Source organism: Bufo bufo, chromosome 3, assembly GCF_905171765.1.
Source record: "Bufo bufo chromosome 3, aBufBuf1.1, whole genome shotgun sequence".
NCBI lineage: Eukaryota > Metazoa > Chordata > Amphibia > Anura > Bufonidae > Bufo > Bufo bufo.
In genome coordinates, this window is record NC_053391.1 from 406,093,650 (window position 1) to 406,119,786 (window position 26,137).

Below are 26,137 nucleotides of genomic sequence, written 5' to 3' on the forward strand. Positions count from 1 at the left end.
TCATCATTACGGTTTTCTTTTATTTAAAAGATCTTCCACAAAATACCATGTCCATATATTTACTTTCTGTCGTGTTGAGTGTCTGGAATTCCCACTGTAAAGTCAAATGTATAGAGCAGATGTAAAGCTGTTTGTTCTCTCTTTTAAAGCTTCCCCAAACTGCAGATGTAAAGAAATCTACAATAAGTCTGAGGGTATGGTGTTTCTTCTTGTATATTACCACACAAAGCATGTCTAGCTTTAGATGCTAGTGTTAGACAAATGGTTCTTAATGCAGAGAATGTACATAGCAAAAGGAGAGTGAAAGCAATTGATATGCTGAGACACCAAGGTTAAAAAAAAAAAAAATCTCTGCCCTTATTTACTTTTATCATAATACTGGATGCAGATCCTTCTGCCGGAACTGCTTGAGACAACGTTGCAGCCACTGGCAGCAGGAGAACAGGTACATATTCATTAATACAACTTAATCACTTGCGCTGTGCCATGTCAATCTTAAGGGTACGGCCACACGGTCAGGATTCTGGACGCAGATTTAGAAGCCAAAACCAGGAGTGAATAAAAAAAAAAAAAAAAAAAAAGAGAAGTTGTATCTGTCCTTTAAACTGTCTCCTCTTTCATGGTCCACTCCCAATTTTGGCTTCCAAAACCATATCAGGAAATCTAACCATGTGGCTGTACCCCGATGCCCTAATTTTAGGAGAAAAGTCCTGAAATAAACTACTTAGGGCTCATGCACATGACGCCACATCTCTGTAGTAATGGGTGGTGCCTCACACTGTGGAGTACAGTACAATAGACCCGCAATCATATAGGAACTGACTGCATTATAAGCCACTATAATGCAGAGAGTTTTGGTCAGAGGAGCCGCTGTCGGCCTGGGAGATGCACCCGACAAACGGTCATGTATGTGAATTCTTAATTATGGATTTGACAAAAAAAAAAAATATAGACCTCGAGCAATAAGACTAGTAAATGACCTCTGCAGAGAGCTACACAAGTGCAGCCAACACCAGTTTTAAAAATGGGATTAACAAACAAAAAAAAAACACCCAAAAACACACACTACAAATGCATATCAGCACGGTCAATGCTCTGTCTGCAGAAATAGCATATTTTACGGCTCAATTTTCTAGTTAAAGAGCTTTAAAAGAGGAGGAACCAAAAAAAAAAAAATTTACTTTTATTATATGCATGTTAAAAATTATTAGGCAACAAAACGTTACTAACGAATTATACTTAGCACATCCTTTCGTTTGCAGAACAGCTACCTTTTCATGAATTGGCGTCTCCATATTGTACATTAATTGCACAGTACAGCAAGAAAGTCTAATTCATTGTGAAGCACATTATAGAGCAAACTAGACACGTGATAGGATAAGTCATATAGATATATGCGCCAAGGTAAACAAAAAATTTATCAAGTTAATTAGATAAAACTTCTCCATGCGGAGAAGCATATAGATCATTCTGTACAAATACAGGGAGGTGTTTGTGGAACAGGCCTAATGCCAAAAAACCCAGTCAAGTTTACAGGTTAGCAGTTGCCTGTCACTTTAATCTGTGGCACAGAACACATATGCCAGGTACTACCATCTCAGCGTCTTGGCAATACAGAACAAAAACATGCAGGTAAGAGGTGAGGCAAAGCACTAAATAACTCAAGGGCAACTACGTGTTAAACCAATAACACAATCGCCCCCAAATTAAAAAAGGAAAAATGTACTGAGAAATAGTATATCTTCTCCCATGTCCAAAATGAACTCCATTTTTGGAAGAGGCTTTCCCTGCAGGACATTGCCCTGCAGATAGCAAGAGGGATAGAAGTGGAAACAGCACAATGCAGGTACAAGATACAGAAAAGCAGAGAACGTACTAAAAACCACTTGTTAACAGCTGACATGCATTCACAAGCTCAGTGTTCAGTTTCGACAGGAGGGAGATGAGGAGTGAATGTCAGGAGGAAGGAATGGTAACTGCAGGGTTCCAGAGTGACGGGCTTACTCTCTCCTCCATCCCTCCCACGGGTTCAGCTCATTCCTTCTCTTTTGTTCCGCCAACTTCCTCTCTGGGTTTGGCTCCACCAAAGATAGCAGATTGAGGATTGGCTACTTGATTGAGAGGGCCTGCAACTGTCCTGGGTTTAAGTTGCAGTCGAGGTCTCCGTGCCCTTTCCTCTGTAGTTAAAAAGAAATAAAATGATAAAACATTTTCTAATTGGAAGTACGCTCTCAAACCCATGATTTTTTATTCCTCCACACGTGGGCAGGGCAACACAGTCAGAGCCACTCAAAGAATACTGAAAGTCTGCACAGTGGGTGTATTGGTTAATAAAAAATAAATATTCTATTCTGTGTATAGAGGTCCCTCGAGTCTGGCCGAAACGTCTCATCGCTGGATTAAAGGGGTTTTCTGGGGTTCATATGTTGACCAGCTTGTCTCAAGAAAAATCATTATCTGATCATGAGGGTCCAACTCACAGACCCTGTCGATCAGATATTTAAAGAGGCTGTGGCTCTGCGGTGAGCACTGCTCCATCTTCTTAGGCCAGTGACGTCACGTTCATCGGCCTACGTACAGCGGGCCTGAGCTGCAATATCAAGCACACACGCTATACAGTGTACAGCATTGTGCTTGGTTAGCTGTGAACCCTGCCTCTTCAAATCGCTGACTGTCAGGGATGCTGGGTGTCAGATCCCCACCAATCAGATTTTGATGACCTATGGGAGTCCTGAAATACCCCTTTAACATGTGCTGCTGTCCCTCTATTCATTTTGCATTGTACAAATAGGCATGCAGTGCTACTGTGTCCTCCATTTTAAAGACAATCTGCGACAGACCCCTACTGAAGCCTCCAACCCACATATGATCAGAACCTAAAGGCCCCTTTACACGGGCCAATGTATCAGGCGATTGTCAGGAAGGAACGCTCGCCTATTTGTCAGTGAAGACTGTTGCATTTACATGCAGCGGTCTCCTCCACAGTATGGTTTACCCAGCATGATCTGCTGCTGGCAGACAACGATTTTTGATGATGAAGGAGCGTTTAACTCATTCGTCGGGTAATTGGCAGCACCTTTACACTGCCGGATAGTCACTAACAAGCGTTCCTATGAATGCTGGTTAGTTATCTGGCAGTAAATTGGCCCGTGTAAAGGGCCATTAACATACAAATAAATAATACACTGATTATGTAACATACAGAAACGCAACACAATGTCAGTAGGTAATTAGAACACAGAAAGAAAGAAAAAAAAGAAAAAAAAAAAAGAAAAAAAAAAAAGACTAAAACGGCCATGTGAATGTGATGAACCAATAAAGGGACAAAAAGGTACAACATTCAATGCAGCTGTCTGTTGGACTCCATGCAAAGTGATGTTAAAAATCCTAGCTAAACCACAAGCACTGCAGAACTTATAAAAATCTTATCACGCATCTCCCCAACCTTCTGAAGGTTCTCTGAAGTCCTCAGATCCTCCACGTGGTGCTTCTCTGAAACGTCCAGGACCTGGAGGTGGGGCCCCTCGACGATCACTAGGACCACCGCGAGCTCCCCTACCACCTCTGCCTCCTAAAAAGTCATCATCTCTGAAGCCTGTCAAAAAACAAACATGAAAACATAAAATCATTACTTAGGTGTGTTTTTAAGTCTGCAGACAATCACACAAAGTACATTTTTTCTTTAAAGGTTTACACAAATAAAGCAGTCATCGTCAAAAATGATAGGACCTTCTAATATATTGTGTTACTATTCCTTATCAATTACGTTTGCATTCAGAGGCTAAAAACCTGAGACCTAATATTCGTCAAAGCTGACGCGTGGCTATGACAGTATGGAGTCCAGCTCAGGTGACATCTGTGTTGGGAGGCTCCATCAAACAGCTGAGTCTTTTGAATAGTGTATGCACATTATAGTATGCTTAAGGGTCCATTCACACGTCCGTAATTTGGGTCCGCATTCGTTCCGCAATTTGCGGACCCATTCACTTTCAATGGGGCTGGAATGGATGCGAATCCACATTTCCGGGATCCGCATTAGTTTTTCCGGGATCCGTTTTTTTTCGGGATCCGCAATTCCGTTCCTGAAAAAAAATAGAACATGTCCTATTCTTGTCCGCAATTGCGGACCAGAAAAGGCATTTTCTATTATAGTGTCTGATGTGTGGTCCGCAAATTGCGGATCGCACATTGCAGATGTCTGTGTTTTGCGGATCCGCAAAACACTTACGGACGTGTGAATGGACCCTAACATAAATAGCTTTATATCCACTTCATCCTCTAACACACCAAGATTTCATGCATGCTGTATGTAAAGCGGTATACTCATTGTATCAGGTAACAGGAAGGGGTCGTCTTGGCAATAAGAGGTATGGATTGGGAATTTTACTTTGCATACACCTTTCATTTGAGAATGTGACACGCAGACTCCCAGGATCAGAAGATAGAACAGCAGAGTTATAGAAGTTACTTGGTAGAAAGACAGTCATGTTTAGTGGATGGGGTCATATGACCAGAGGAAAGATCTAGCAATACAGACCACACAAGTACATAAAGTACATTATAAACTGAAAGGTGTACAGAAAAGAAAAATCAATGTGCCATACTTACTGCTGGCTAAACAACTCCAACTGTTCATAAAGTAAGCAAAAACTAATGGAACCACCCAGGATACATGAAAATAGTTGGCCCGTAATAAAAAGCCCCCATAAATGGGAATCATTCCAATTAACATTCGGTATTAAAAACCGCATTATCAAAGTAAATGTCAAAACTACCACACCCATGTGTTGCTACAACCATGAACATGACCCATAATTTTTCTAAAACACCTTTTTACAGACACTGCATGTACCGTATGTCTGAACATCGGGTGAGAAAGATTTGCAATAGATTGCCACATATTACATTTTCTTAAAATATTAATATTTGTAATGGGTACCCATCTGTCCTAAAGTTAGGTGTACAGATGGGCAAATCTATCTGTATGAATCGATTGGTTCATCAGAGGCCCCCCTGGCCAGATATCTAGTGCCGGTGCTGCTGCTCTCAGAGAAACAGCAGAGCCTTAGCACTTTTGTGGTGGTGATGCGCGAGGGCTTGTTTTTTTTGGGGAAGGTAAAAAAAATATTTTTATTCCGCTATTGCAAATCAACACAGAAAAAAATATATATATTTACCAATTTGGATATTTTCAGACACAGCAATTCTGTTTATTTTTATATGTAAAATTAGAAAAAAGGGTTGATTTGAATACTTATATTTTTAAAATATTTTTTAAAACTATTTCACTGCACATTCTAGTTCCCTTTGTGGATTTTAACATGCAAAACTCTGATCTAGGGTAGCCCCGATACCAAAATTTTGATTTGATCTTGATTTTATTTTTTTTAAAAGACAAAGCTGCATGCATTCCGTATTTTATGGAACAAGGTGACAAAAAATAATAATAATGGGGAAACACACGTTTCACTGATATATTCATTGGTGGCGCAGTTGCCAACAGCCCCTCTTCCTCGGTGCCATTTCATAGCCCCCTCCCCTCTCTTTTCATTGGTGGGAGTGGCGGCCGCATCACAGTGGGGAAGGAGGGACTCCTCCACTGTGCCGACTCAGGAGAACATGGTGGGGGCGCCAAGGGGAGTGCGCCACTTTTTCTATAAGGATACAAGGCTGCACTGTAGCACAGCCTAGTATCGGAAAATAGCAAATCCCGGTATCTGATGCAGGTGCAAAAGTATCGATTAGGTATCGAAAGTTCAACACCCAGTGCAACCCTACACTGATCTGTTATTTCATAAACTGCAATAATATACTGTTGCAGCCTATGGGATTTTTACTGGCTGTCTATCAAGCCCTGCCACAGGAAGTTTTCTATGGCATGCCTGGAAGCCTTCACAAGGTGCTAGGCTGCCACAGCAACCAATAGGAACACAGGGGGAGCCCCCTGCACCTGTTTAACCACCCAAATGCTATGGTAACCATTGACAGGGGATAAATGATCAGGGGTGGCAGTTTTTATCCTGGTCCAGTGGTGGCTAACCTCTGGCACTCCAGCTGTTGTGAAACTACAACTCCCAGCATGAATTGTTGCTCTACTGTTCTCAAAACACTCAAATGGAGTATGCTGGAAATCGTAGTTTCACAACAGCTAGAATGCTGGAGGTTAGCCACCACGGTAGGGTCATTGCAGTCAGGTGTCAGTTGTATTACACAGCCAGCAAATACCGCATATGGTATTTCAACTCGTGATTCTTGCTCCATACTCCTCTAGCACGCCGGTGACATACAGTTCCAGTGAATAATTTGTTTTTACACTGGCACAGAATGGCATAACAAAACGTACCAGCAAAGACTGTCAGAACAAAAGTAGCGGAGCTCTAGTTCTATGCCATTCCTATGCCAAATTATCGAGCAGAGAACCCCTTTAAAAGAGGTTTTTCCATTTTTTTTTTACGGATGACCCTTCTAGGGTTGTTTCGATACCAAAATTTTGATTCGGTTTCGATACTATAACAAAGTATTGCAATATTCGATACCATGTTAAGCATCGAGATATAAAAGGTAGGAATTAATTACACCCTGCACTCCAGAATTCTGTCTGCAAAATAAGGCTTGGCAACTTTTTGGACTTCTTTGTACAAAAATGTTTCATTTTTAAATCACTCACTCCAGTTTAATATGTCTGTGGTGAGCCTATTCCTCTGACTGAAAGGTGTTCTCCAAGACAACAGTTCATCTATCCACAGGACAGGGGATAAGGCCTCACACATAGGGCTGTTTTGCGTCCATTTTCTTTTTCATGTCAATAGAAATATCCTATCCTTGTCCGCAAAACAGGCAAGAATAGGACATGCTCTATCTTTTTTGTGGGGCTGCGGAATGAAAGTGTGGATGCAGACATCACACAGTGTGTAGTCTTTGGCTTTTGCATCCCCACTGAAATAAAACGGTCATAATCCGATCCGCAAAAATGCGTATTGGATGCTGACCAAATATATTTATGGTTGTGGGTGCGGCTCACAGCTTTATTTTACCTCACAGTGCATTTGTGATACCACTATGGAGACATGCGAGAGCCTGGCTGTGAGTTAATTGCACTGTTCAGACCCTGTTCACACACCACGGGAAATTTAGTGGTAGGACCCCATGCGTGCTGAGACACCGTGAACGGCTCCGATATGTTCCTGACTGGAAGATATTGGCAAAGTTCTCAGCTTTTAACATCGGCCTGAGGAATTAGCTAGTATTGTCAGTTGCGTATCATTTTGGTGCATTTTTGCAGTGATTTTTGTATGCATATTTTTTCATCTGCACAATGTAGCATTTTGTGCAAGATGTTCTTGTGGTGCATAGGGTCCGTGCCGGCATCCTACATTGTACGCATTTTTTGCTGGGGATTGCCGTTGTCTGCGGACCGCATGCGGAGGAATTTTTCCCACTAGTTATAGACACGCCACAGTGTCTGGGTTTGGAGCATTTTCACCCGTTTAGGCCACTTTTTTCAGTGAGTTCTCGTGTGCATGAGCCCTAAGTGTCTGATCAGAGGAGGAGAAACCCCATGTTTCTAATTTGAATGCACATCCGCAGCACTATTCAAAGCTATGGGGCTGCCAGAGGCTGAAGAGTACAAGTGCTCAATTATCACCAGCAGCCTCATAGGGTAGACTGAAGCAGCAGACATGCATGCGTATCTTGCCGCACCATTTAACAGGAAAAGCAGGCCCCCATTATAGTGATCAGCTTGGGCCCCAGCGGTTGGACTCCCATCCATCAGACAATTATCCTCTATTCTGCAGATAAGGGGTCATGGGACAACACAAACCAGATTTATCGACTAAGACTTAAAAAAATAAAAATACTCGTTGCAATTATGCTTCAGTAAAGGGGTGGTGTAGAAAGTGGAGTAATATCTCAAAACAGAGGTGCTAGTCACACACCGAATTTATCAAACACTGTGCCACATTTGATAAATTTGGTGCAAAAGCTACACCAACAGATGCAAAACGGACTTTAAAAATTAGAGTGCAGATCAGGGGGCTTCTCCCGTCTAAAGTAAACTATAATTTTAGGATACATGCACACGTCGGTATGTCATACGTTTTTTTTGCAAATCCATTGTAACAATGCCTATCCTTGTCTGCAAAAAGGACAATAGGACATGTTCTATTTTTTTTTTTTTTGCGGGGCTACGGAACGGACATACTGATGCGGACAGCACACATGCGCATTTTTTGTGAACCCATTGAAATGAATGGGTCCGCATCCTCTCCGGAAAAAAAAAAAAAAAAAAGAAACTGACACGGAAACAAAATATGTTCATGTGCATATAGCCTTATATGCATCTCATTTTGCTTCAATGTGCAGCAGGGAGTTAAAGGGTTATTCCCATCTCAGACATTGATAGCATATCACAAAAATGTGTCATCAATGTCAGATAGGTGTGGTTCCCAGACCAATGTATAAAACAGGGCCCACAAAAGTAAAAGGAGAGCACACTGTGCATGCGTGCCCACCCACCATTCACCACTATGGGAGTTCCAAAAATAACCATGCGCAGTCTCATGGCGGTGAATGGAGAGGTGGCTGTGCATGTACAGAGCGCTTTCCTTTCACCTTTATGGGACCTCCAAAAATAACCAAACTGAATGGAAAGCATGCCGCTCACAGTATGCTCTCTTTCACTCTGGGGGACCCAGTCTGGAGAGAGGAGCAGATCCCAAAGGTGTGACTCGGCATATTGTTAGGATATCAATGTACATCAGAGTCTGAGATTGGAATATCCCTTTAATGGTCAGAAAACGGATACAAAAACTATACATTCGTCAAAAAGCGATGAAAAGCCCTCTTCCCATAGATACCACCAAATGGCAGGGAAGCAACCAGACCTTCATGTGTGTATACCACTGCTACCCTGCCTTAATGGAGCCATACACATTAGACCAAAATTAATGGAAACAAATAAGTTCAACCATAAAGAACGACTGTCAGGTGAAATTTAGCAGCAAATGATCGAGTTTTTGTCAACTGGTCATAGACTGTCGATACTCGTTATTTGGGACACCATCTCTGTGAAAGAAGAACTCATGGGAAGGAGAGTGTGTGTTCATGGTCAATAAGCAACCATTCGTCCTTCTCTAGCAAATGTCACATCAGCCATTACTCGCCTGGTATAATAGAACATGTATGACCGCTTAGAACAACCATTTGTCAACCAACTTATATCTATGTGTATGGCCACCTTTACCTAAGCATTCAGCAGTACAAAGATCAGTCACTATTTAAGACATGGTTTCATGAAGACATGGTTTCATGAAGACAACCCTTTTCAAATGATGGTCCGCTTCTCTAACCTCCAGTCTCAAATGCATGGCCATCTATCTAATGTATGGCTTAGCCGCTTCTGGCAGAGCAGTTCTCTATTCTGGCTCATGGAGGAGGTGGCATATGGTCAGGGTTGGTCTTCCTGAGACAACCCCTTTAAAAAGAGATGACTGCTGAGTCTACCATTGTCGTACAGCCAAGAAAAAAGGCATACTGTGTGTTCCATTGGCCAGCATGAAAACCTGTGGCTTCTTGTAAATCCACCAAGAGGGTTATATCAAAATGTAACATGTGCAATTGTCAGTTGAATCAGATTTCTTTAATAAAACAGAGAAAATATTAGCTTTAAATAGGAAAGACCACAGGACACAACAAAAGAGGTATGTACAGAACAGTGCACCAAGTCTGGAAGTGAGAGGCAATTGTTGAGAAGTAACTGTGGTTAGTGGAAAAGAATTTACAGCAGCTGGATCACCCCAACTGATAAACTAGGAAAAAAACCTTACGTAACCATTACCAGAATTGAAGTCATCTCTTGAACCTCCTCTAGAGCCGAAACTATCGTGTTCTGAAAAATAAGGTAACAGCAACATGAAATCACAAAGTAAGCAAACCAAAAGGTTACAGGATGAAGTGGGGGAACCAATACCCAACTACATCGGCCACATAACCATGAAAATACAATTCTCCACTAACATGACTAACAAGAACGGATAACGGCTGGAGCCTTCTGGTCACCAGGCGCAGTGTTCAGCAATGAATGCACCAAGGGGGTCTGAAAGTCACTACATACTCCTGCATCTAGACCGAGCTAGGACCAATCCAGAGGATTTTTAGAATTTCCTCCGCAAAACAAATATTTCCACATTTCATTTTAAGAACTCAAGTTGGGAAATTAGTTCTGCTCTATGATCTTCTCAGCCTAGTCTGCTCCATTCAGACTGTGGTAGCAAGTAGTGTCCAATAATCCAAAATTAAAGAGAAATGTACTGTATATTACTAGAATAAAATGTGCATATACAGACAGCTTGCGGCAACAGGTAAGCACGTATAACATGTATATTTCATGCTTGATAGAACTGACCCCTCCTCCCCCATTACAGACATATAATACAGTTTAGGCTTCGTTGCGGTAATGCTACAGTGAAAACCGCAGCACTACCACAACACTAAAAACGTAACCCACTACTACCAATCAGAATGAGGTTTGAAAGGAGCAGTCCCGGGGCGGCACGAGGAAGACATGCACCATCAATAGAGAAGACATTTGTAGAATATCTGTAGGCAAAAGTTTTATATTACCTCCTCCTCTGTCATCGGACCCTCCTTTCCTGAAGCCAAAGCCACCTCTTTCTTGTTTTCTGCCCTCTGCTATATCCACTCGCAAAGAACGGTCACCTAAAAGCTAATGAGCAGAAGCAAGAGAGCAAAGTGAGATAAGTCGCATATAGATTGAAAGTGTTGACCGGCACCCACGCCATAACGCTGTTTGAAGAGATCACGGCCTCATTGATTTCCAGGCACACACACCTGGCAGCAGCAGCTGTGTGGTACTGCACCTTACAGCAGCCAGATCCCATTCAAGTGAATGGGAAAGAATTGAGTGCAGTACCAGGCATAGTCACTAGGGCACTGTGCCTGGTAATGAAGAGGCTGAAGCACTTCTGAGCTCAGCAAGCTCCTTCAAGCAGCTGGTCGGTTGGGGTACCAGGAGTTGGGTCCCCACAGATCTAATATTGGTGGCCTACCCTGAAGATAGGACATCTATATTGAAATCATGGACAAGCCCCTCAAGAGGGTTGTCCGGATTGTTGAAATTCATTATCTATCCTGGGACAGGCCATCAATAGCTAATCGGTGGAGGTCGAACATCCTGTACGCCCACCTGTCAGCTGTTCTGCATAGCTCCGGAACTAAGAGCGAAGCAGCATTACAGTAACCAGCTCTATTCACTAAACAATGTGTAGTCCCCATACTGGAGCTACTGAAGAACAGCTGCTCAGCGGGGTGTGGGTTGGCCGGTCAACTATTAATGGCCAATGCTTTAAAAAAGGTACGGAAACTTACTGCGCCATCATATGCCAATGCTTCCTTAAGGGACTCCAGATCATCAAATTCTACATAGCAGAAACCTGAAAAGAAAAATCAGAAAGTCTTAAATCCCATACACAAACACAGTCATCGTGCTATTCCTTTACTGGAAAGCCAAGTACAAATAATAAAGCACAGCAGCCACCCCAGAGACAGGAAACCTCATATTTCACACCCGCCTTCACCACTGCTAACACTTTATACAGACCAGGAAATCAATCATGAAACTTCTGCCAATGAACTATCACGGCAAGGACTAGTATTCGCAATACCCTGGGGCTTCCCTGCTCCATTATCCAAATCACCCCGCTTAATGGAGTCATGCTCATAAATTATACAAGAGAAGTGGGGGATCGCTCAAGTAAACGGTACTCCATTTGTATCGAAGGCTTTAATATATAACTGTATGAAGACATTTGTGAGATGAATGGAGATGCCTTAATCAGATACGTGGTCAGCTAAAAGCACATCAGACTAGGATTTCCTTACCTTTAAACTTGTCTGTCTCCTTATCTCGGACTAACCGCACACTCCTAACACTCAGTTCTTTAAAGATGGTATCTATGTCTCCTTGTACAGTATTGAATGGAAGATTGCCCACATATGCTGTGAATGGTGGGTCTGTGGGAAGCTCTTTTTGTTTGCGTGGACCAGGGCCGCCAGCATCACCTCGTCGGGACCTTAAAGGAACAGTAAAAAATGTATTGTAATGATACTGTGTTCTTTACATGAAATCCTTAAAAAGGGTTTTCCGAGATTTTTATTTTACCGATAACCTATCCCCCTGGATATGTCGTACCCTTATTTTGGCAAATCATGGGGTGCTTTAGGTCAGTGGGCTGCCGGAAGTAGGGAGGACCTCCCGCAGACCAATACCAATTATGTATAAAAAAAATTTAACTGGTTTACGTATAAAAGCAATGTATAAGGGGGGAAAAAAGGCAATTTTTTTCTTTATTTTCACATTTTATTACTCTAAGTCAAACGCATAAAACACCAATTGCTGAAATAAGTGGCTGCAGTGTATTTTAAAGGGAATCTGTCACCACATACCTGTAAACAGAACCATCAGCCTCTGTAGATGTGCCCTCGTCAGGAGGCTCTAATGCCCATGATCCCATCTACCTGAATGCCACCAATTCTGAGAAAACAATAATTACTCTTACCGGTAATTGTTTTCCTCTCACCCATGATGGCACCCATGCGAGAATAGACTAACCGTGGTGGCAAACCTATGGCACGGGTGCCAGAGGTGGCACTCAAGAGTCCTCTCTGTGGGCACCCGCACCCTGGAAAAAAAAAAGTCTATGGTGTACCAATATGCCTTAGGCTTTTCCTACATTTATTAACGCAGGGCGCACTATGAACAGCGCAGGCAGCCTATAGCTAAATGATTACGTACATGGAAGATATACTATATTTGTATTCAGGGTAAATTGCTGTGTTGGCACTTTGCGATAAATAAGTGGGTTTTGGGATGCAGTTTGGGCACTCTGTCTGTAAAAGGTTCACCATCACTGGACTATAAGATAAAGAATTTATGGGGGGGGGGGACGACGACGACTACAGCTTGTAGCACTTTTCTCCTAAAGGCTGCATCTGAGTCAAGATGCAGTCTGTAATGTTTAAAAAAGGTATGGAGAGAGCTCCAAGTAGCAGCTCTGCATATCTGGGCCAAAGAAGCATCTGCCCTCTCCACCCAAGAGGCAGTCACAGCTCTAGTGGAATGAGCCCAGAACCCCGAAGGAGGAGTAAGACTAAGGGAAGAATAAGCCAGGGAAATATGATTCTTAACCCATCTAGCAATAACACTAGAAGAGACTTTGCGACCTCTAGCTCTACCCAAAAACTGAATAAGGAGATTCTCATCTATTCTCCAAGATGACGTGGAGTCTAGGTGGAAAACAATAAACCTTCTGACATCAAGGCAATGGAATCTTTCAACAGATTGGTTGGATTTGGACAGAAGGAGGGTAGTATCACAGCCTGACTTCTATGAAAATCAGAGAGACCACCTTAGGCTGAAAGGATGGAAACGGTCTAATAATCACCTTGTCCGCTAAAATGGTAGTATAGGGAGAGAAGGCAGAGAAAGCCTGAATTTATGAAACCAGTCTAGCTAAAAGGAAGGCAATTTTGAAAGTAAGCATTTTAATAGAAATCTCACTTAATGGTTCAAACGGCTTTTGTGATGGGGCCGAAAGGACAGTATTCAAATCCCAGGGGGGAGAAAAGGGTCTTAAAGAAGGGTGCATTCTTGATGCTGCAGTCAAGAATCTTAATCCATGGATGATCTGCTAATCTGGAATCAAAGAAATACCGTAACTTAAAGCAGCTACCTGGACTTTAAATGTAGATGCTTTAAGATTCCCGTCTAGTCCTGCTTGCAAAAACTCTAGGACAGTGATGGCGAACCTATGGCACGGGTGCCAGAGGCAGCACTCAGAGCCCTCTCTGTGGGCACCCGCACTGTGAAAAAAGTCTATGGTGTACCAATATGCCTTAGACTATTTCTGCCATTCATCAGCGCAGGGCGCACTATGAACAGCACAGGCAGGGCACTGAATGTAGGCAGGCTTTAATAGCTAAATGATAAAGTACATGGAATATATGCTATATTGAACTATAGTATTCAGGTTAAATTGCTGTGTTGGCACTTTACAATAAATAAGTGGGTTTTGGGTTGCAGTTTGGGCACTCGACCTCTAAAAGGTTCGACATCACTGCTCTAGGATCTTTGGCATTTCAGGAGACTTAAAGGGGTCTGGGATATGTCCTAAGAAGGCTGAAAAAACATTCTAAACTTTGTTATATTTTCTTGAGTTAACCACCTTCCTACTCTTCAGCATAGTAGAGACTACTTTGACGGATAATCCCCTTCTAGACCAAACTTCCCTTTCAAAATCCACACCAAAAGATGGAGAATTTCTGGGTTGGGATGGACTAGCGGACCCTGGTAAAGGAGATCCTCCTTCAACGGAAGGGACACGGAGGCTCTACTGCTATCCTTAGACTGGAGTACCAGGACCTCTTTGGCCACATTGGAGCCATCAGGATAACTGATGCCCCCTCTCTTTCTATTTTCTTCAATACCTGGGGAATAAGGCGAAATGGAGGGAAGGCATACTTTAAATTCTGGCTACAGTCCTGTGCTAACCCGTCTATTGCTAACAGGCCGTTCAAATGGTTGAGGGAGAAGAACCTCTCTAATTTTCGGTTGGCACTTGAGGCAAAAAGGTCCACTGTGGGAAGACTGTACCTCTGGAATATTTGCAAAAAAAGTCTTTGTTTAGACATCATTCTCCTTGTTTTAAGGAGACTCGACTTAGGAAGTCTGCTATGACGTACTCCTTCCCCTTCAGATGCACTGCTGACAGAAAAAGCCTCCTCTCCTCTGCTATACAAAAGATCTTCAGGCATAGAAGTAAAAGGGAAGGGGCTCTAGTTTCCCCTTGATGGTTTATGTAGGCCATTGCTGTAGAATTGTCGCAATAGAAGACAATCTTCCTGTGTTTTACCTCTGGTATAGCCAACTTCAGTGCCAGCTCTACTGCCTTTAACTCCTTGAAATTCGAGGATGCTTTCCTCATGTTCAAGTCCCATCTCCCCTGCCAGCACCTGTTCTGGGAGTGGGCCCCCAAAACCCCAAGGGCTGGCGTCTGTGGTAATTACAGTTGGGTCTAGAAATGTCTATGGAACCCCTGTGGATAGATTCTCTGGAATTGTCCACCATAACAGGGAGAGTCTTGTCTTTGAAGAAAGGTGGAAACTCTGATCCAAGGAATCAGTCCCATGATTTTAGGATGTTTGCCTGAAGCTCTCTGGAGTGGATCTGTGCATAAGGTACTGCTGGAATCGCTAATGTCATCTGCCCGAGTGCCGCTATTGCTTCCCTGAAAGTACACTGGTAAGGCTCCATTCACACGTCCGCAATGTGTTTTGCGGATACACGGAGTCACGGATCCGCAAAACACAGAAAGCGGCAATGTGCGTTCCGCATTTTGCGGACCACACATTGCTGACATAATAGAATATGCCTGTTCTTGTCCGCAATTGCGGACAAGAATAGGACATGTTCTATTTTTTTGCGGAAACGGAAGCACGGATGCGGAAGTGCGGATCCGCAAATGTGGATGCGGACAGCACATTCCGTCCCCATAGAGAATGAATGGGTCCGCACCCTTTCCGCAAAATTGCGGAAAGGATGCGGACACATTTTGCGGACGTGTGAATGGAGCCTAAGAAAGGAAGACTGACCATACTTGTTCCCTGATCCACTCCTTCCTTGGAAGCGGGAGAAAACTTCTTTGCAGACGGGAGTCCAGCTGAATTCCTAAGAAAATGCAAACTTGAGAAGGAATCAGGTATGATTTTTTTCCAGTTTAATTTTTCAGTGGAGCGGAGTAATTTTATATCTTTTTCTACTTTCTCTTTTGACTGAGAGACTATTAAAAAAAATTGTCCAGATAGGGCACTAGCGTAATTCCAGACAGTCTTACAAAAGCCGCTACTTCTGCTACTACTTTGGTAAAGACTAGGGGAGCATGAGAAACCACAAAAGGCAGCGCTCTGTATTGGAGATACAGTAACTTCTCCCTGGACCCAGACTGCTGTTCTTAGTTTCAATACTCTATTGGGTTTCCCAAATATGTAACATATTCAGACATGTCTATTAGACCTGTCACGTAGTCGCAATAAAAACATGTGTAACAAGTATTTTCATACATATTAAACAGTTTGGTGCATAGAATACAATGAAGCAAGACAATAACTCATATTTAACAAGCCAGTATAGTGTGAGGTTTCAATTTGTCAGACTGCAGTTCTTAAAATCTTTTGGGATAAAGCATGGATTGGATTGATCCAAGTTTGCCATCCAGCAATCCTGGAAGAGGAGATTTACAGTTGATTCTCCATCCGAAATTTGTCGACCAGAGATTTGTTTCATTTTTTTTAGATTTAAAATCAATCTGAATGTTTAATTTGGCTTCTTCACCAAAAATAGAGGGGAATAAAACCCTTTGCGCCTGACTGTTTTGGGAACCGGGAAAACTACCCTTTGTCCAAGAGGGAGAAAACTTCTAACTTCAAAACATTTCTTCTTTCCGGATTTTTGGGACACACTGGGCTATAGTCCTGGGGCTTGAAAAAAAGAGATCTTTTAGAAAATTTCTCTTTGCCTACCCCTTTGTCTTTTAAAACTGGCCTGGGATTTACGAAAAAAGGAAGTTTTCTGAGGAATCGGGAAACCCCTCTTTTTATCTGAGGCCCTCTCTAGGATGTCATCAAGCGAGGAACCAGACAGCCTAGAACCCTCACATGGATGGAAGAGAGCAGAGTCTAGACTTGGAACCGGCCTCGTATGTTAAAGAGGACCTTTCATCAGAATCAAGTATGTAAACTGAATATACATACATGGAGAGCGGCACCCAGGGACCCCCCTGCACTTACTATTATCCCCGGGCGCCGCTCAGTTCTCCGGTGATAGCCTCCTGTAAAGTCATAGTTAGGCTCCACCCATTTGAGCCTGCCGGCGTCTCTTTCTCCTATGCTGTAGCGCTGGCCAATCGCAGCGCTCAGCTCATAGCATGGCTAAGAGCTGAGCGCTGCGATTGGCCAGCGCTACAGCATAGGAGAAAGAGACGCCGGCAGGCTCAAATGGGTGGAGCCTAACTATGACTTTACAGGAGGCTATCACCGGAGAACGGAGCGGCGCCCGGGGATAATAGTAAGTGCAGGGGGGTCCCTGGGCGCCGCTCTCCATGTATGTATATTCAGTTTACATACTTGATTCTGATGAAAGGTCCTCTTTAACATACGAGGCCGCTAAAGCTACTCTAATTCCTCCACATTCTTGATGTTTAGTCTTTCCGGATGATTTATTTGGTGTTTTTGCTACCTACAACAATAAAGCAAAAACAACTCCCAAAATGAATTAGGAGAGGATAAATCTCACCAATAGTAGAGTCAAGCTTCCCCACTCCTCAGGACCAATACTGAGGGTTCCAGGGGGTCGGCGCGTCCTGCATCACCTGGTTCCGACATGCTGGTGGAAACCCAGATCCTGTACAGCACTGTGTGCACACAAGGCTGGCTGCCTTCTCCTGCTGCCAATTTATCAAACGCACCTCAGCTCCTTTTAACCCCTAGGCCCAAAAATGCCTAACAACGCATGAGGATGCCCACACCTCTTCCGGCCCGGATGTGGTGGGGGCACGGGTGAAACCGCGATGGCCTCGTTTCACCTAATGGCTAATTGGCATAAAATTCTAAAACTGATTTGGGGGCATGTAGGTAGATGGGATCATAGGCATTAGAAGCTCCTGACAAACGCACATCTACAGAGGCTGATGGTTTTATTTTCAGGTACGTGATGACAGATTCCCTTCAATTTTACACTGATAGGCAGCCTATTAGGCCCAGCAACTGGCTCTGCCTGATAGGCTTCCATAGAGGGCAGATACAGAGGACTCTTAGGCCACAGGCCGCCATGCCAACCCCTTGGCAACTCACGCAGGGTGGGGGGAACTTACAGATAGATATAGTCCCTCCTCTCAAATGCAGCAACTCCTCTTAATTGCAGTATATAAGTAGTTACATGACAGATCAAAGGCTCCTTTGATTTCCACCAATACAGCAGGGCTGCAGCTTGCTATGCCTGTCCTAATGCAGCAAGTTTAGTATCAAAGAACATGGAGCACGCTGCTCTCAGTGCGCTCCGTGTTCTCCTCAGCAGCACAGGGGAGAAGGAAGCAGTCTCTCCTTCCCCCCTGGGCCGCTGCCACAAATGAGGGGAGAGGGGCGGGCGCACTGCGTCTCCAATGAAAGTAAACGTTTAATACAAATCCAGGAGGATTAATTATCATTGGCGTGCGCAGTGCACCCCCTCCACTCAGTATTAAAATAATTGGTGGTGCAGTGCGCCCCCCCCCCCCCCCCCCCCCCTCCCCCAATATTAAAATCATTGGTGGCAGTGGACACAGGGTCCCCTCCTCCTCATTGGTGGCAGTGGAAGCTTCTGATCGGAGCCCCAGCAGTGTAATCCTCGGGCTCTGATCGGTTACCATGGCAGCCAGGACGCTACTGAAGCCCTGGCTGCCATAGTCAGCTCCCTGCTGCTGTGTGCACTATGCATAGGGCAGCAGGGAGAGTGTGAGATCCTATTCACCCTGATAGAGCTCTATGTGGGTGAATAGGACAAGGGGATGAAAAGATCCTAGGATCTGGCCCCTAAGGGGAAAATAGTACGTAAAAAGTAAACAAAACAAATAAAAAAAACACACAAAGTTTAAATGGCCCCCTCTCCCAATTTTACATATAAAATATATAAACAAAAAACATATTACATATCACCACGTCCAAAAAGTCTAAACTATTAAAATTTTTTTTTTTAAATGTCCTATGCTGTGAACGCCGTAACAAAAAAAAAAAAAAAAAAATGTTCGATTTGCCATTTTTTTTGGTCACCTTGTCCCTCCTAAAAATAAGATTCGGACTGTTCTATTATAGGCCGGACATTCCATAAAATGCAGAATGCATGCTGCTTTTTTGGGGGGTTTTATTTTATTTTTGCGTGGTATCGAATGGTATCGAGTATCGCAATACTTTTTTATGGTATCGAAACCGAATCAAAATTTTGGTATCGAAACAACCCTACTGCACACCTGTCCTTAGTTATCAACCAGTTAAAGGGAACCAGTCGCCATGAAATTCTGTGTAATATGCGGGCTGCATGTTATAGAGCAGGAGGAGCTGAGCAGACCTATATCTGTGTACACAGAGATAACTGTCAGTCACCGATCGGACCAAATCCTTGACTTCAAAGCCCAGAATGAGCAGGAATTTAAATGAATGAAGTTCTGGTTATACTTCATCTTCTCCCACAAAACCATACAATCAATCTGCTCAGCTCCTCCGGCTCTATGACATCTCAGACACCAAGTTCAACACGACAGGTTCCCTTTAAATGAATGAAATAAAAGTTACACCAAGATGACAAACACCCTGATAATCTTCACTATGCCAAATAGAGTAGGGTTATTACATGCCCTTCTTTATCTGCGAGCCGAGCACTCCCTGTCCTTACATTACAGCATCGCTTCGGTATGAAACGCATTAACACTTCCTGTAGTAAGGTGAATATGGAGCAAAGGACAAGCGTTCCTAGAAGCAGGGTGCACTACCGTGCCGTCACAAAAAACTGTGGCCAAAAAGATCACATCAGCGGGACCACCGAGCAGTGCACATAAAGCTGGGCCGCAAAGCTGACGCTTTGTTTCATTGTGTCACGCGTGTACACATGGGAGAATAGTAATGGCGGGGGTCACATGTGACTGATTAGCCATTGTGGATGTTCGTGCGACAAACCCGCAGCGTTGTACAGTACCAGAAAATTGGATGAGAATTTCGGAATTCTCATCCATGCGCTGGGTTAAAAAATAAAATAAATAAAAAAACGCAGCAGAAAAGCAGCGGCACTGTGGATTTTAAATCCGCAGTGCATGTCAATTTACAAAGCTGATTTCTCCCTTAATGGAGAGGGTGGGATCTGCTGGCTTCTCCGCAGCAAGTGCGGTTTATGCTGTGGAAACGCAGCGCACTTTTCCATTGGATTTTCTGTCACTTTTGAACCCAGCCTTAGGGCTCATGCACACGAACGTATTTTCTTTCCGTGTCAGTTTCGTTTTTTTTGGCTGACCGTATGCGGAACCATTCATTTTAATGGTTCCGCAAAAATAACGGAAGGTACTCCGTGTGCATTCCATTTCTGTTCCACAAAATACGGAATGCACACGGACATCGGTATTTTTTGTGGATCCAATTTTTTGCGGACCGCAAAATACATACGTCGTGTGCATGAGCCCTTACACTGAAGGGGAAGCGAATGTGCATTTGCTCATGTTATGGCCTCCTGCACAAAACTATGTTTAAAGGGGTTCTGCAGTTTGTTTAAACTGATGATCTATCCTCTGGATAGATCAACATCTGATCGGCGGGGGTCCGACACCCGGGAGCCCCCCGATCAGCTGTTTGAGAAGGCAGCGGCGCTCCAATAGCGCAGCGGCCTTCTCACTGTTTACCGCAGGCCCAGTGACGTCACGACTAGTATCATCTGGCCTGGGCGGGGATAAACTCTATTCAAGTGAACAGAGCTTAGCCCCACCCAGGCCAGTGATACTAGTCGTGACGTCACTGGGCCTGCAGTAAACAGCGAAAAGGCCGTGGTGCTACTGCCTTCTCAAACAACTGATCGGCGGGGGTCGGACCCCCGCCGGTCAGATGCTGATGATCTATTCAGAGGATAGATCATCAGTTTAAACAAACTGCAGAACCCCTTAAAATCCACATTTTTTGGCGGATTGTATGTGGACCTGTTCATTTTTATGTCATCCGTGTGCTGTCTGCATCCATTTGTCCGCCCCACAAAAAAGGGGATACATATCCTATACTTGTCCGCTTTTCAGACTAGAAGACATTTTTACACTAGTGCGGGAATCCATGGCTTGCAGACAGACACTCATACTAAGGTGTGCGGGAGGCCTGAATACCCGCTGTGCAGACGTAAAAAACTACGTGGGGTAAAAGCGCTCCAGGACCTGGGCTTGGTTTGTGAAACATACCTGTCGTAGATGCTTTGCTTTATATTATGCATTTTAATTTTAAATACTTTTTGCTCCTCTCTCAACAAGGGCTTAGGGTACTTTCACACTTGTGTTGCTGGATTCCGGCAGGCAGTTCCGTTGCCAGAACTGCCTGCTGGATCCAACAATCTCTATGCAAACTGATGCGGATCAGTCTCACAAATGCATTGCAATACCGGATCCGTCTCTCCGGTGTTATCCGGAAAAACAGATCCATTATTTCTTTTTTCACATTTTTAAAAGGTCTGCGCATGCGCAGACCGGATCAGTCAATGCGGCAATTTTAATGCACTAATACACGCCAATGGGAAAAAATGCGGCATTCCGGAAAGTGTTCAGGTATTTTGGCCGAAGAGAAAAATGCAGCATGCTGGAGTTTTTACTCCGTCCAAATACCGTAAAAAGACGGAACTGAAGACGTCCTGAACGGATTGCTCTCCATTCAGAATGCATGGGGATATACCTGATCAGTTCTTTTCCGGTACTGAGCCCCTAGGACGGAACTCTATGCCGGAAAACTTGGACGCAAGTGTGAAAGTACCTTGGGGTACTTTCACACTTGTGGCAGAGGATTCCGGCAGCCAGTTCTGTCACCGAAACTGCCTGCCGGATCCGGCAATCCGGACGCAAACAGATAGCATTTGTCAGACGGATCCGGATCCATCTGACAAATGCATTGAAATACCGGATTCGTGCCAACATTCACCAAGATCTTGGTGCAAAGTCAGCAAACCAATAGTTGGCACCGCGTTAGATAAAAATCTCTAGCCCTGCATCAAATTCGTCATCCAGCCTGAGCCAGTGATGAATTTGGGGCAGCTTGGGCACTGCCCACTGTCTAGTACATCTGCCCCACTTATACCGGGTCCTAAGAGAACCCAGCTCAGGACACGTCATAATAAACTATGGCCTCTTTCACACTTGCGTTGTTGGGATCCGGCGTGCACTTCCGTTGCACGTGTAAGTGTACTGAAAGCATTTGAAGACGGAGCCGTCTTCAAAATGCTTTCAGTGTTACTATGGCAGCCAGGACGCTATTAAAGTCCTGGCTGCCATAGTAGGAGCGGGGAGCGGGGGAGCGGTATACTTACAGTCCGTGCGGCTCCCGGAGCGGTCCAGAATGACGTCAGAGCGCCCCATGCGCATGGATGACGTGATCCATGTGATCACGTGATCCATGCGCTTGGGGCGCCCTGGGAGCCGCACGGACGGTAAGTATACTGCTCCCCTGCTCCCCGCTACACTTTACCATGGCTGCCAGGACTTTAGCGTCCCGGCAGCCATGGTAACCAATCAGAAAAAGCTAAACGTGGGATCCGACAATGCGCCGAAACGACGTTTAGCTTAAGGCCGGATCCGGATCAATGCCTTTCAATGGGCATTAATTCCGGATCCGGCCTTGCGGCAAGTCTTCAGGATTTTTGGCCAGAGCAAAAAGCGCAGCATGCTGCGGTATTTTCTCCGGCCAAAAAACGTTCCGTTCCGGAACTGAAGGCATCCTGATGCATCCTGAACGGATTTCTCTCCATTCAGAATGCATTAGGATAAAACTGCTCAGGATTCTTCCGGCATAGAGCCCCGACGACGGAACTCTATGCCAGAAGAAAAGAACACAGGTGTGAAAGAGCCCTAAAACATCTATTAGACGTCCTACCTGAAGGGACATTCCAGTAACACGTTGTCCCAAGTGGATGGGGAATCACTGTTAGGTCGAAAGGGATCCAACCAGAGACCCCCACTGATGAGAACAGGGGCCCCATGTCCACTCTTATGAATGAGGAGATGGTGGACACAGCCTTTAAATTCCCTGTCGTTGACCTGTGAATCCTTTAGCAGGGAACAATCAAAGGCTTCCACACTGACTATCCGTGGCATATCCACAGGACGTGCCATGAACATCCAACAGGTGAGGTCCCAACTCCTACCTGGAGAACAGGGGCCGTCTCGCACTGCCGAGAACGGAGAGAGGTGGCTGCAGAAGAGCTGCCTTTTCCATTCACTTGTTTAGGACTTCAGCCTGCTATGTAAATAGGGAAGTGCCAGACCGGGCCGATCTCAGGGCCACACCTGTTATCTAGTTCTGGAGATAAGAGCAGGTCCCAGAGGTGGGACCTGCTCCTAGCAGACAGACCCTTGCACGTGCCATAAATGTCCAGATAGGGTTCAGATGGTTCAGCGGGCACACCTGGTAACATTTTACTGCACTTTGTGAACCGAGCCAGTACCCACAGCCCTACAAAAGAGCCAGACAGAACACTTAACATTATGGGGGTCATTTACTGAACAGAAATACGCAATCTGCAACTTTTCCCCGCTCATGACAGGTCTAAAAAAGTGGCCAAGACATGGGCAGGGACGGGCCGGCTGGTTTAGGCATGGAAAATGGTCTAAATGTAAGACAGCAAGGAAGCGGTTTTACATTTAGAACTAGAGCTGGATGCGCCAAAATTATGTAAAGGTTGGCGCATCATCACAACTCCGGAGGATCCACCGCCAGCCATAGGGGATATTAAGACTGGAGTCTAAAGTCTCAATAAATAAGCCCTGTGTCTTAGATATCCGGTGCCACCCCCGAAACAAAAGTAGGGACAAGAAAGGGCTCCGTGAGTCTGTAGTGTCACTTCCCCGGGAGATGTGGGGACAGTACTCTGAAAAACCTTGGGCACATAAAACCGGTGCGCCCTCCCTGCCCATGCGGTATCCTACTACATAACTACACTACTCTTCACATGTCACTGTGGTGTCCACAGAGCCAGGTTATAAGACCAGGGTGCCCCTAGATTCTCACCCATGGGCACAGCATGGACATCATCACCAGTCACATACAACGTAGATAATACATCAGGACTGGTGACACACAGCACGGGTACCGCGTGGCCATCACCAGGACTGGTCACACACAGCACGGGTACCGCGTGGCCATCACCAGGACTGGTCACACACAGCACGGGTACCGCGTGGCCATCACCAGGACTGGTCACACACAGCACGGGTACCGCGTGGCCATCACCAGGACTGGTCACACACAGCACGGGTACCGCGTGGCCATCACCAGGACTGGTCACACACAGCACGGGTACCGCGTGGCCATCACCAGGACTGGTCACACACAGCACGGGTACCGCGTGGCCATCACCAGGACTGGTCACACACAGCACGGGTACCGCGTGGCCATCACCAGGACTGGTCACACACAGCACGGGTACCGCGTGGCCATCACCAGGACTGGTCACACACAGCACGGGTACCGCGTGGCCATCACCAGGACTGGTCACACACAGCACGGGTACCGCGTGGCCATCACCAGGACTGGTCACACACAGCACGGGTACCGCGTGGCCATCACCAGGACTGGTCACACACAGCACGGGTACCGCGTGGCCATCACCAGGACTGGTCACACACAGCACGGGTACCGCGTGGCCATCACCAGGACTGGTCACACACAGCACGGGTACCGCGTGGCCATCACCAGGACTGGTCACACACAGCACGGGTACCGCGTGGCCATCACCAGGACTGGTCACACACAGCACGGGTACCGCGTGGCCATCACCAGGACTGGTCACACACAGCACGGGTACCGCGTGGCCATCACCAGGACTGGTCACACACAGCACGGGTACCGCGTGGCCATCACCAGGACTGGTCACACACAGCACGGGTACCGCGTGGCCATCACCAGGACTGGGTCACACAGCCCAGATACCGCATGGCCATCACCAGGACTGGTCACACAGCCCAGATACCGCATGGCCATCACCAGGACTGGTCACACAGCCCAGATACCGCATGGCCATCACCAGGACTGGTCACACAGCCCAGATACCGCATGGCCATCACCAGGACTGGTCACACAGCCCAGATACCGCATGGCCATCATCAGGACTGGTCACACAGCCCAGATACCGCATGGCCATCATCAGGACTGGTCACACAGTACGGGTACCGCATGGCCATCATCAGGACTGGTCACACAGTACGGGTACCGCATGGCCATCATCAGGACTGGTCACACAGTACGGGTACCGCATGGCCATCATCAGGACTGGTCACACAGTACAGGTACCGCATGGCCATCATCAGGACTGGTCACACAGTACGGGTACCTCATGGACAGCGCAGTATTGGGGGAGCAGCCCGTTCACACACTGCCCGCTCCAGGCGGCACCTCCTCCTCTAGAATCGGCTGCACACCGGCCTACATGGAGCAATACTCAGCCTTCCAAGAGGAATCGCCAGCGCAGAGCTGTGTTCACACGTGCGATACGTGACACCCGGGAGTCATGGAGCTGCATGGCGGCGCCGTCCCCCGCTCCCTGGGCCTCTCCCGCCCCCCGCTCCCTCCTGTTAGCCGCTTTCCCTCCTCACGCCTCAGACTGCCCCGTGCAATCGCCGGTCCACACACAATCCCCCGCTCACCCCCTGCCGCCTCCAAAACTGCTGTAGGCCCGATCGTCAAAGGTATCGTAATCCGCCATTGCTGCTCTCTCCTCTTCGCAGCCAAACGGCCAGGCTGCAAGGACCCCACAATATAGCGCAGGCAGGGCTGTCCATGTAGATGCCTGCAGCCGCCTGTTCTGTGCTCTGCCTGACACACGTACACCACAGGGGGAGCCGCATTGTGCACATGCAGCTTCTTTCTAGCTCACCAGGATTCTGTCATGTATTCTACTCAGTATCAGACTGGGTTACCTTGGGCCACCAGGAAATTATTATTATTTATTATTAACCCCTTAACCACCTCAGCCCCCCTAGCTTAAACACCCTTAATGACCAGACCACTTTTTACACTTCTGACCTACACTACTTTCACAGTTTATTGCTCGGTCATGCAACTTACCACCCAAATGAATTTTACCTCCTTTTCTTCTCACTAATAGAGCTTTCATTTGGTGGTATTTCATTGCTGCTGACATTTTTACTTTTTTTGTTATTAATCGAAATTGACCAAAATTTTTGCAAAAAAATGAAATTTTTCACTTTCAGTTGTAAAATTTTTCTAATAAAACTACATTTCTATACAAATTTCTCTCTAAATTTATTGTTCTACATGTCTTTGATAAAAAAAAATGCAATAAGTG

At 45.5% G+C, this 26,137-nt stretch overlaps 1 protein-coding gene across 2 annotated transcripts; it reads right to left on the reverse strand.

Annotated features, from left to right (window-relative positions):
* EIF4H (eukaryotic translation initiation factor 4H) lies at positions 1-25,622 on the reverse strand. Of its 2 annotated transcripts, XM_040424839.1 has the most exons (7): positions 25,476-25,622; positions 11,902-12,092; positions 11,389-11,453; positions 10,624-10,726; positions 9,839-9,889; positions 3,446-3,595; positions 1-2,177 (listed from the first exon to the last, which is right to left on the reverse strand). In XM_040424839.1, exons 1-7 carry the CDS (start codon positions 25,532-25,534, stop codon positions 2,035-2,037), a joined length of 762 nt encoding a protein of 253 aa, XP_040280773.1. In that variant the 5' UTR covers positions 25,535-25,622; the 3' UTR covers positions 1-2,034. The 2 variants fall into 2 exon arrangements, with proteins under 2 accessions (XP_040280773.1, XP_040280774.1); XM_040424840.1 differs by lacking the exon at positions 9,839-9,889.
* Between the last annotated feature and the right edge of the window lie 515 nt (positions 25,623-26,137).

Coding starts and splice junctions, on each gene's coding strand:
- EIF4H (XM_040424839.1), bottom strand. CDS start 25,534: ATGGCGGATTACGATACCTTTGACGATCGGGCCTACAGCAGTTTTGGA. Junction 11,454..11,901: donor GGAGACAGACAAGTTTAAAG/GTAAGGAAATCC, acceptor TTTTCTTTTCAG/GTTTCTGCTATGTAGAATTT. Junction 10,727..11,388: donor CATTGGCATATGATGGCGCA/GTAAGTTTCCGT, acceptor TCTGCTCATTAG/CTTTTAGGTGACCGTTCTTT.